General features: G+C 56.1%; 1 protein-coding gene across 1 annotated transcript; it reads right to left on the bottom strand.

The window, feature by feature from the left end:
* Window positions 1-6: 6 nt before the first annotated feature.
* Window positions 7-11,696, bottom strand: Tfip11 (tuftelin interacting protein 11). The gene is made up of 13 exons (XM_042668493.1): window positions 11,622-11,696; window positions 9,799-10,016; window positions 8,173-8,326; window positions 7,816-7,972; window positions 6,253-6,380; window positions 5,718-5,870; window positions 4,050-4,577; window positions 3,859-3,965; window positions 3,515-3,683; window positions 2,502-2,745; window positions 1,977-2,119; window positions 1,467-1,632; window positions 7-561 (listed from the first exon to the last, which is right to left on the bottom strand). The coding sequence occupies exons 2-13, from the start codon at window positions 10,005-10,007 to the stop codon at window positions 206-208; spliced, it is 2,514 nt and encodes an 837-aa protein (XP_042524427.1). The 5' UTR covers window positions 10,008-10,016; window positions 11,622-11,696; the 3' UTR covers window positions 7-205.
* Between the last annotated feature and the right edge of the window lie 472 nt (window positions 11,697-12,168).

Raw genomic sequence — 12,168 nt, 5'->3', positions numbered from 1 at the left:
GCACTGCCTGTGGGTAGCTGTCCTGTCTGGGGACGGTGAGGTCTTCTTAGGACATCTTGACGCTGCAACATGCCCCACGTCCCTCCCTGGTGGCGAGGTGGCGTGTCCTGAACAGAGACGCTACGTCCAAAGACAAGTTCAGACAGTGTATTCACAGGCTGTCCTCTCTCTGTGGGCCCTGGTGCAGCCGTGGCGCGCGGGCAGCCTACTTGGCCATGTCGATGAGGCTCTGCAGGGAGGTGGGCACCCAGGTCTTCTCACCCTGCACAAACACCACACCCCGGTCAATGTAGATGACGATCCGGCCGAAGGTGTACAGCTGCTTGCCTTCGTGCCGCTTGCCGATGACCGGCATGAAGACGATATTGTGCTCCTCCGCCTTAGTCTCAATGAGGTCCTTGAAGTTCATGGGCACTGAGCTGGCGGCCACACCGATGCCCCTCTGCGCCATGTTCTCGGCCTCACGCCGCTCCTGCATGGCCTCGTACTGAAAGTCCTTCCTGCGCTCCGTGTGCGTGAGGTACGCAATGTTCTCCCGTGCTCCTGGCTGCATGTAGGCCCCTGCAACAGTAGGCAGGACAAGGTGGTGGGAGAGGAAAAGCCTCAGGAGACCCAGAGCCTGGCCCTAGGCCCAGCCAGCGCGGCCATAAGGGTATCAGGCGCTGACACAGATCATCTGACGCCTCTGAGGGTTAAGACACCAGCCAGGCTCACAGGGATGAGTGCGGAGACTGGCTAACGAGGAGGAATCAGAACTGGGGCCCTCGACCTCCAGTCACTGGCTGTCTCTGCCCTGTCACAGGCAGCTCTTGAGTACTTGTGTTCCTGCCCAGGTGGAAGGAGGAGCCGCTGTTTCAAGGGGCACCGGGGAAGGCAGGACTGGGACCCCGTGGCCTGGGGTGGCCGAGGGAGTCTGGTGGGGAGCAGCACAGACGTTTCCCTGCCTCATTAAACTGTCTGGTGACACCGACCCCGTGTTGTGTTCATGGGGGAGTGGGAGGGAGGGGAAGAAACTGTCCCAGAGCTCAGACATGGTTAGCAATGTCAGGGCGGTGACTTGGCTCTGTGGTGACAAGAGCCTAATGCTTAGCTCCCAACACGGGGCTAAGCACATGCCCCCCCACGCTGTCACTCAGGAGCCAAGCGGAAAGACAGAAGAGGGTATCGGCACAGAGGGAGGGGTGAACTGCCTGCTCACAGCCACCAAGAGCCTCAGTCCGTCCATCCCCAGGACACAGGCACTGTGGCTGTGCACACGCAGGAGAGGCTCTTCTGTGAGCAGCTCAGCCACACGGCATGGTGTGCGGGAAGGGGCCCAGACAGCTAGAGGGTCACCAGAACCAAGCTCCAGCTGGGAACTAAGTCCCCAGTCAGCTGGATCTGGGAGTGGGGTGAGCTGATAAGTTGACACAGCAGGGACAGGTGAGGGAGCAGGCGGTCTGCAGGGAGGGACCAAGTCTACTCACCAACATTGGAGGACACCGCCCTGTTCATGATGTCCAGTGCTTCATTGAACTTGTCCTTGACCGCTGGGTGGGCCAGCACCTGGTCTGAGAACACAGACTTCCATCCCAGGTACCACTTGGTAATCTCCTCGTAATTGGGGCTGTTACTGAGCCAGGAGCACAGCACCTGCCAGACAGCAAAGGAGAGGTGGAACTCGCCCCGGGCGGGTGCATCGGGGGCCCCTTGCTGGACAGTGACCCTTCTGCGAGCCCAGGGGAGCCCAGAGCCTGGCCCTGAGGTGAGGGAGGTGGAGGCAGCTTGGCAGCTGGCAGCCTTGCTCCTGAACCCACCAAAGCGAGCCTCCGCCCTGCACTGGGTGGGAAGGGCTGGACAGCTGCTGGCACAGAACAGATGTGCCACACACAGACATCGTCGGGCCTGTCCAGGGCCACTGCCTGGAGCCACTTACGCCGCCACAACATGCAGCAAGTCCCCGTCTCCCCACACAGCGATGCAGACGTGAGGCTTACCTGAAGCCACTTGGGGAAGAAGTGCTTCTCCAGGAGCCCCACCAGGCTGGACACGGAGATCACCCCTTCCCAGTCCATCACCCAGTAGAAAGCGTCCATGTGCTGCTGGTGGGGGTTGATGACCAGCTCACCCAGACACATGCCTGCAACACAGCACCTGGGCTCAGCCACACTTGCAGAGCCACCATCGCCCCGCCCCACAGGCTCTGACCGCCTTAAAGGTCAGAGAATCAGGTTTTCTCCTACCCAGAAATGACTTGTTAATAATTTAGGATCAAATACCATAGCCATTTCAGGACACAAATGGCCGCCTTAATGCCAGAAGCCCCAAGGGGCCAATCAGGACACCATGGGTGGTGAGCCCTCACTGCACAAGCTAGAGGCTGCCATAAGCGGAAAGCATCTTTACCAGCCTATCCTGTCTATCCAGCCTCCACAGCCTCGGCCCAGCCACCCTGGGAAATCCCCATTTCCTGAGCTGTGGCTCCTTGCCACTGGGATCCATGCACATCCCTGCTTCCTTACCCAGCTTGGGCACAATGTTCTTCACCATGAAGGCCTCCCAGGAGCCCGGGGTGAAGACGTCCTTCCAGGGTTGCAGGATGAGCTTGGCCGAGGCATCGCTGGGGTGCCACTTCTGCAGGGCACTGGACAGCTTGCTGCGGATGGGTGAGTAGAGTGGCTCCAGCCGCGCCTGCATGAGGGGCAGCCATGGGTGGATCCATGAGTGGATGGGCACCGTGTCCGTCAGTGGGTTCCAGCTGTCCACCTGCAGGGGGGAGGGCAGACAGTGTAGTTACAAGCCACCCTGCCCCTGCAGGATGCGGAGGCCGCAGTGTGTATAGAGAACCGCCCAGGCACAGGAGCAGCATCTTGCATGCATGCCACTTCCCCTGAACAGAGACCACCATCCACATGTGAAAGCACACACGCATACTTCTGATTTCACTGATGAAACGTCAAGAAACTATGAACTGGAGTTGGGAGAGACGGGAAATTTGACAAAAGCAGCAACATCCACAGGATACCCTAAACTGACAGGTTGACCGGGAACTCCTTGTACAACTAAAGACAATAACATTATAGTTCAAAATTTAAAAACAAAAAAGAAACTGCTAACTCAAAAGCAATGTAAAAGAGCTGGGCACTAGTGGCTCACGCCTGTCAACCTAGCTACTCAGGCGGATGAGATCTGAGAATCGCAGTTCGAAGCCAGTCCAGACAGGGAAGTCCAGGAAATCCTTATCTCCAATTGCTCACCAGAAAACCAGAAACAGCGCTGTAGCTCAATGGTAGAGTTAGCCTTGAGCACAAAGAGGCTCAGGGACAGCACCCTGGCCAAAACAAAAAAAGTAAAAGGATGAGGGAAAAAGATGAGGTCCACCTGGGGCAGGTTTGGGAGCAGTGGGAAAGGAAGGTAGTAAGGCGACAGTGGAGCTGACAGGCGCCGGCAGTCAAGCCACACTCGGCACAGAGGTGAGGAGAGGAGGGGAGAGGACGGCCAAGGGTGCGAGGACCAACAGCAGCCCCGGACACACCTCCTTCTGCAGCTTGGGGAAGACCAGCTGGTCCAGTATGTTTTCCAAGACCCACACAGGGATGATGTGTGCCCAGCTATCCAGGAAGTCCACCATTGGCTCACAGTTCCTTGGCTGCCACTGGGTGACGATATTTCGAACAAAAGGCATCCAGACTTCCCATATGAGCCTGCAGGTGGGCAGAGGGGCGCAGGGTGGCAAGTGAGCCCGCTGCCCTTTCTCTAGGCTGAGGACCTAGCTGAGCTGGCCACAGCAGGTGACCTGAAATCCTCAGAGCAGGGCCGGCAATGAGCAGGGGGTGCGGGGAGCAGGAGAGCCTCTCCCACCTGGTGTTTGCCTCATACCTGTGAAAGGCATCAGCTGAGAGATCCTGGCCACCGTGGGACAGGATCTGATCATTCTCCAGCAGGCTCTTCCACTTGGAGAGGATCTCAGTTCCATAGGTGCAGTCCTGCAGAGATGGGGCAGGTCAGCGGCCCTCGGCCTCCACACCGCCCTGTCTGCTGAGGCGGCGCCCCCGCCCCGTCCCGCTCACCTTGAGGGGATCCCACTCCTTGAAGTAGTCTTTCATGAGCGGGTAGACAATGGCCACGGCCAGGTCCACACGGTCCGACATGCGGTACTCCTCGTAGTACTTGTCCTGCAGGGTCTGGAAGATGCGGGCACACTCGTCCAGCGTGAGGGGGTCAGGGCAGTGCGGCTGCAGGCGCCGCTCACACTCCTCCACCATCTCCAGCACCTTGCTGAGGTTGGAGATGACGCGCTCCTCGTGCTCCAGCACCTCAGACATCTTCTCCAGCTCGTGCGAGAGGTTGACCACCATGTCGCGCTCGTACTGCAGCTGCCGGTCACTCTGGATGATCTCCTGCTCCGTGAGCTCGATGAGCAGCTGCAGGTTGTGCTCCAGCTCGGGCAGTGCAAAGCCTGGCACCTTAGTCTCCTTGCCCGGCAGTGGCAGTGGCTGGGCGGCCGGGGGCAGCCCATCATCGGGCACACCGTGCTTGTGGCTGATCTGGCTGTAGCTGTAGTAGACCTTCTGCTCCCGGCCTGTCATGTCGATGACCTGGAGGAGGCGGGGCGATGAGTGTGGCTGCTGCCCATGGAAGCTTCTAGAGAGACCAGTGTTTTTCAGTGTGGGCCTGCACTGGGCTAGAACAGCACAGCCGGCCGTTCTGGCCTGGGTCCTGCTCACCAAGCCAGGATAACTGGTGAAATGTCAACAGAGAATTGGGGACAGTACGGGAGAAGCTGTGCTGATGAGCGCAGGTGCCCCGCCCATACAACCAAAACATGGCACAGAGCTGCAGGGCGCGTGCACGCGCAGAGGCAAGGAAGAGCCAGCAGCAACGCACTAAGGCCTTGAAATTGGGCAAACTATGTTTCCTATTTTACCTTCCATTTCTTTCTTTTTTTCTCTGTGGCTGGGAAGGGAGATTTCTGGGGGCTAAAAGCAGAGCCTGGCTGGGCGCCAGTGGCTCACACCTGTAATCCTAGCTACTTAGGAGGCTGAGATCTGAGGATCGAGGTTCAAAGCCAGCCTGGGCAGGAAAGACCAGGAGACTCCTATCTCCAATAAACCACCAGAAAACTGGAAGTGGCTCTGTAGCTCAAGTGGTAGAGCACTCGCCTTGAGCTGAAGAGCGCAGGGAAAGCACCCAGGCCCAGAGTTCAAGCCCCATGACTGACAAAAAAAAAAGCAGAGCCTTCCATTTACTAGGCAGGTACTCTACCACTGAGCCACCTTCCCAGCCCTTTTTGTGTGTTAGGTCTCACATTTTTGCTTGGGTGGGTGTGAACCACTATCCTGTTTATGCCGTCAGCACAGCTGGGAAGGCAGGCAAGCATGGGCCCCCGAGTCCAAGGCCATCTCCTGAGGAGCTGGGATGACAGGTGTGAGTGAGCCTTGACACTCACAGAAAGGCACCGGTTGCTTGTGCCTGTAATCCCTTGCTACTCAGGAGACTTGAGACCGGGAGCAATGTGGTTTGAAGCCAGCCTAGCTGAGACTTCATCCCAAATTAACCAGAGGAAAAAACTGCCACACTGGAGGCTTGACTTAAGTGGTAGACAAGGCCCTGAATTCAAGCCCTGGTACTGGGTCATGTGCGCACACATGCACGTTTGTGTACAAACACAAACGTGCGCACATGCACACAGACAACCCGTTTAGAAGACTCACAGCCAGGTATCAAAGGCCCCGTACCTTGACCTGAGAAAGCTCTTTCTGGGGGGCGGTGAGCTTCTTGCTGATCCTGCCCTTGGCCTTCAGCTCCTCCACCGTCTTGTAAGAGTACTTGGGTTTCTTCTTGCCTCCGCCGGGGTCTTTCCTCCACTGGCTCAGCTCCTTCTGGAACTCCTGGGCACAGGGATGTCATCAGTCCCCACACACCACGTTGCTGCACAGCAGCGGGACCGAGACCCAGCCCACCTCACAAAGCTTCCTCACGGTCTCTCAATACAGAGCTCAGAGCTCCCCACGCGGTGCCCACTGGCCCTCCTCTGAGCTGCCACCCCAAACTCCCTATTCTAGGTGTTGTACCCAGGTGCTTTCTAGCTCCCAGTGCCATTTCTCAGCACACCACAGCTGCCGGGGTTCCGTGAGTCCACACCTGGGGCCTACACCCACCCACTCGGGCACAGCCCCCTGCAGCCCAGAACCTGACCTATAAGCAGGGTGTACATGCATGGTCCAAGAATAGCACCTGCCCCACCCCCACCCCCAGTCCCAGCCAGGTCACCTCCTCAGCCTCCTCCTCCGAGTCTACCACAGGGAAGTCTTGCAGGGACTGCGTGGCCCGCTCCGAGCCATAGGCCCCCACTGCGCCTTTCCCCTTCCTCTGCTTGGCCTCAATTGGGTTGATGATACCTGACAGAAGCAGAAAGAGAAGAGGGGCTTCAGGCTCAGTGGCTCAAGGGTGTGGATCACACTGGGCAAATTCGAAGCCTGACTCTCCGCTGGCACAGTGCCTCTGCTCACTCGGGTCATTTGTGTTCCTACCTGGGGTCACTGCTTTTGTGGACAGGATGGGAAGAGAACAAGTCATCTACGATGGGAAATCTCACATCTCAGCATGAGCACATCTGCCATGGCAAGCAGGGAAAACCACCTAAAATACTGATCCTCACTGCAGAAAAGCTGCCAGTGGCCTTGCTGAGGGGAAGGGGGGCAGGGGAGACTTTTATACCCTGAGCCCTGCAAGAAACTTAAGCTTTCTCCTGACAGCAGTTACAGACAGGACCACAGGGTCAACGACTCCTACTCCGCTCCTTGCACTCAGTGCTGCACAACTCCAGTTACAGGATGCACCTTCTCGTTCCCCTTCCAGATGCTGATCTAGAACACTTGCCATGGTGCCAGGAGGGCGCTGGCTCATGGGAAAGTTTGATCCTGCAGGCGAGGGACTATGACCGGCTGGGGCTATGTGAGGGTGAGAGGCTAAGAGGGAAGCAAGGCAGGATCGGCTTGGCTCTGCTCAGCCACTGCTGGCTATACATCTTGGCTGGTAATAAAGCTATGTACATGTCTCATCTCACTGATATTTCCAAAGGATGAAAGTCCTGTGGGTAGGGATTACAATCTCAGATCCCTTTGGGCCTAGGAAAGCTCATGTAAATGAACAAATGGGTGGGATGACCATCAACAGTAAATAGAAGAGACTGCTTCCAGCTGAAGGCCACTGGGCAGTCGGGATTGCTTCTGGGTGAAGGGTATGGGCAGCAGTGGCAGAGACAGCTATACACAGCTAAACCACTACAAGGAGAACCCAGAGTTTTAGGTGATGTCTTATTTTTAAATGCTGGCAGCAAGTTCAGTTTTTAACAAACACTGGCCAGGCCATAAAAGCCACCACTGTGCTGGGCTCATGCCTGTCATCCTAGCTACTCAGGAGTCTGAGATCTGAGGATCACGGTTCAAAGCCAGCCCAGGCAGGAAAGTCTGTGAGATTCTTATCTCCAATAAACCACCAGAAAACCAGAAGTGGCGCTATGGCTCAGTGGTAGAGAGCTAGTCTTGAGCTGAATTGCTGAGGGACAGTGCCCAGGGCCAGAGTTCAACCCATGACCAACAAAAATAAAAAAGCATTTTTTTTGTTGTTTTTTAAAGCAGCCATTGTATAGCCTGTCATAGACTGAAACATTCCTCCTCCCACTCAGGCAAGTGTTTTATGTGACCTGTGTGTGAGAAAGCAAGGCTGCAGAGGAGCATGACTCTGGACGACAAAGCAGCACAGCTACAGCACTTTCCAGAGGGGAGGAGACCCCACCAAACCAGGGCACGCAGGGCTCTGGCCTGGCCTCACCTTGGGCATTCTTCCCGAGGCCCCGGCCGGGGACGTAGCCCATCTTCTGCAAAAGCTTCTGCCCAATCCCTTTTGTGTGTCTCTCCCAACTGCCAAAGTCCATGAAGGACTTGCTTCCTCCTGCGAAGCCTTTCTGGCTGGGCTTAAAGTTGCCTCCCTGCAAAGAAGAAAAGCATTAATGGAAGAAGAGAAAGACGAAAAATCTAGCCTGACAGTCAGTGACTGATGTAGAAACTGGCTGGTCTGAGGAGAAACCCACACCCAGTGCCTCCTAGTCTTCCCACATACAGCCAGGAGGCGTCTGGACCACAGAGCCTCGGAAGAACACCCAGGAAGCGTCCCCCAAAAGAATGCTACCGTTTTCAGCTTCTTTGGTCCAAAATCCTTAGGGAAGTCTTCCTGTCTCACAGGTTTCTCCTCTTCATCAGAATCTTCCAGCTCCACTTCCTCAGCTGCCCCTTTCTTGAGCCCAGCGCTGATGAAGTTCACAGGTGCGGAGTAGTCACGGGCCCTATAGGCAGACACCCAGCCCCCGGGTCCATGAGGAAAACTCTGCAGCATCCCCTCCTGCACACAGCTCACTAGAAAATTCTTAAGACTCAGAGCACCTCACAGGAAAAGAGTAGCATTTGTATGTCAGAAAATCAAAAGGGTGGGCTGGGAAGGTGGCTCAGTGGTAGAGCGCTTGCCTTGCATGCCTGAGGCCCTGGGTTTGATTCCTCAGCACCACATAAGCAAAAAGAAAAAAGCCGGAAGGGGCGCTGTGGCTCAAGTGGTAGAGCGCTAGCCTTGAGCTTAAGAGCTGAAGGATAGTGCCTAGGCCCAGAGTTCAGGCCCCACGACCGGACCCAAAAAAACACAAAATAAAACAAAAAAAAAAAACATATAAGTAAAATTCATTACATTATATGAACCTATAATAACAATTAAAAATATTCTAAGAGCAGGACCCCAGTGGCTCACACCTCTAATCCTAGCTACTCAGAAGGCTGAGATCTGAGGATTATAGTTCAAAGCCAGCCCAGGCAGAAAATCTGTAAGATTCTTATCTCCAATGAACCACACAGAAAAAGCCAGAAGTGGTGCAATGGTGGAACTCAGGCTGTGAGTTCAAGCCCCATGACTGGCAACAAAAAAAAACAAACACAAAAACAAAAAAACTCCAAGAAACTAACTCTGAATTTTATTGAATATAATCCCAAGGGCATTAAAAACAGCATTTATAAGCCATAAAAATGCATAAAGCAAAACCACAAAAAAAGAAATCTCATCTAATCTAATGTTGAAAATAATGATTTATAAAAACAAGCAGAAAGCCAGGCACCGGTGGCTCATGCCTGTAATCCTAGCTACTCAGGAGGCTGAAATCTGAGGATCATAGTTCAAAGCCAGCCTGGGCAGAAAAGTCCATGAGACTCCAATAAACCACTAGAAAACCGGAAGTGACGCTGTGGCTCAAGAGGAAGAGCACTCACCTTGAGCTGAAGAGGGCAAGGGACAGTGCCCAGGCCCAGAGTTCAAGCCCCACGACCAACAAAACAAAACAAAACAAAAAAGCCAAGTCAGGTGCTGTTGGCTCACGCCTGTAATCCTAGCTACTCAGAAGGCTGACATCTGAGGATCATAGTTCAAAGCCTGCCCAGGCAGGAAAAGCTGTGAAACTCTTATCTCCAATAAACCACCAGAAAACTGGAAGTGGCACTGTGGCTCAAGTGGTAGAGCAGTAGCCTTGAGCTGAAGAGCACTGGGACAGTGCCCAGGCCCAGAGTTCAAGCCCCATAACCAACAAAAAAAGAAAGAAAGAAAGAAAGAAAGAAACTGGACAGACAGACACACAGACACAGACATGCACATCCTCCCTGATAGTTGATGGGATAGCTAGGACTCACTAAAACCCAGAGAGGATCCTACAGGGATGTTTCCCTCACTCTGCCTCCCACTTCCCTAGAGCAAGGGCAAACAACTCAGGACAAGCAGTAGTACCGTTTGCCTCCGAAGCTGGGCCTCTCCTCATCCGAATCGCGCTCAGCCCACACCCCATAGGTGGCCTCTTCCTTGGTCTGCCAGTGGCGCTGCCGGTTGGGGTTGAACTCATTCTGGAGATCCCAGTCAGTGATCTCGAAGTTCTCCCGCTCGTCATCGTCATCATCCATTAGGCCTTCCCCGTCCCGGTACAAGTGGGACAGTGACATCACAAGTCACTAAACAAAGGGACAAAAAGGGCACCATCTATATCAAGTCCCAGAGAGGTACAGGAGGATCCCCTGGGAGGCTCCAGAACTTTCTCCAAATCCAAAACCCATTATCATCATTTTTCAAGAGTGGACATTAAAATCCTATTTCAGAAAATAATCAGTACTTAGGCAGAAGGTTGCAATAACTGTGGCTTGGAATAAGCACCCCTTCAGAGCCAGGCAATGAGTTCTGTCTATGTCTTAAACGGAACTGATGACTAAACTCAACATTACAGAATGTTCATTAGAGTTATAAACCACTGAGCTCACAAGTACTCTACAAATGATACTGGATGAAGCCCATTAGATTCCTTGCCGTTTTCGAGTGTTGTGAGAACAGGTGAACCAAACTCAGCTCAAGTCCTAACTCTTCCTAAATACTTTGGTGTATGAGCATCAACTGCACAGAAAAGCCAACCTTGCATTGGCACAGTCACACACAAATCCATGACAGCCTCTAGGTTTTGATCTACCAGTCCCTACATGCAGCCTTCACTAACAAGGAATTCCCCATTTCTTCAGGCTGCGTGCGTTAAGCTCTGCACAGCTGTCACCAAGATCTCCCCAAGGGCACTAGTTGGATGCAGCCTCCCCCAGGGCTGCACAGAAGGAGGGAGATGTCCTAAAGGAGATAGGGAGTCCCAGAGAAATGAGATTCAACAGTAGGACATGGTTTTAAAAAAAAAATCCCAAAAGTAGGGGCTGGGAAGGTGGCTCAGTGGTAGAGCGCTTGCCTGGCATGCCTGAGACCCTGGGTTCGATTCCTCAGCACCACATAAGCAAAAAGAAAAAAGCCGGAAGTGGCGCTGTGGCTCAAGTGGTAGAGCACTAGCCTTGAGCTGAAGAGCTGAGGGACAGCGCCCAGGCCCAGAGTTCAGGCCCCATGACCGGACCAAAAATAAAACAATCCCAAAAGTAGTCACGAAGGATAGAGCCCTTAGTGGATGCCAAGTACAGGCTGGGTGCTTGAGACCGATTTTTTTTTTTTAACTAATTGTAGGGGAGAGCTCATTTCCACAGTGCATCCTGACCAGCCTCGGCCCCTCCGCTGGCCTCCCTTACCCCACCCTTTCCCTTTTAAAACCCGCTCCAATGCCTTCGCTGCTCCTCTTCATCTGCACCCTCTCCCCTCCGCCGCGGCGGAGCCCGCTCCACCGTCCCGCGGAGGCGCGCGCGCCCACGGGGTGTTAGAGGTGTTAGACCGCCGACGTGAGGTGGCGCGCTCCGCCGCGCGGATGCGCAGGCGCCGAGCGCCCGCCGGGCTGGGGCGCGAGCTCGGGCTGGGGGCCCGGGGCGCCTCGCTCCCGCCGCTGCGCTGCCTGAACCCCACCACAGAGACGATCGCGGCCAGCGGGGGAGCCGCCCTGCAAGCCCTTCCGGGCGCCGAGAGCCCGAGACAAGCAGACCGAGGCCCCGCGGGGCTCACCGGCCGGCCCGGGGCCCTGCCGGCGGGGCTGGCGCAGCGTCGCCGCCCGGCCCGGCTGTCCGGGCTCCGGCCCGGCAGAAGCGGGAGCTCCACGGGCGGGCCTGGCGCAGCGTCGCCGCCGCCGGCTTCTCCCCGGCCCCGCTCACCTCTCTCCGAGCCGGCCTCCACCGCTCCCAACAACGTCTCGCGTCCCGAGCCTGAAGACTTCCGCCCCAGCGGCCGGGAACCCGGATGTGCCGGGCCGGCGCGCCGGAAGTGGCGCCTCAGACCACGGAAGCGGCGCGCCCGTTGCCATGGCAGCCGCAGAACGCTCGGCCCGGGGGGGGGGGGGCGGGGGCTCCCTGGGGGCGGCCGCGGCCCGGCGTGGACCCGGCGGCTCGCGTGGCGGCTGCGAACGACGAGTCTTCGGCAAGACTCTGACCTCTTCCCCGCCTCTCCCGCGCTTCGGACGGCCACGCGCAGCCTGGGAAGAAGGCGTTGAGCCGCCTGGGCCCGGAGGAGGCGCCCGTGCCGGACTGTGAGGCGGTGCCGTGGGGGTGTAGGCCTGGCCGGCGGGGTGAGGGGGATAGCCTCAGAGGAGACCCCCGGGTGCGGCGCGATCCCGGCCTGGGAGCCGCGGGCAGGGCGTGACCGTGCCGAGCCGGACTAACCGTGCAAGCTCCCTCCAGGAAATCTCATCACCACTTTCCAGCG

This window comes from Dipodomys spectabilis, unplaced genomic scaffold (genome assembly GCF_019054845.1).
Source record: "Dipodomys spectabilis isolate Male_0828 unplaced genomic scaffold, ASM1905484v1 ptg000439l, whole genome shotgun sequence".
In the NCBI taxonomy this organism is placed as follows: Eukaryota; Metazoa; Chordata; class Mammalia; order Rodentia; family Heteromyidae; genus Dipodomys; species Dipodomys spectabilis.
This window is presented reverse-complemented; position numbering and strand designations above follow the sequence as displayed.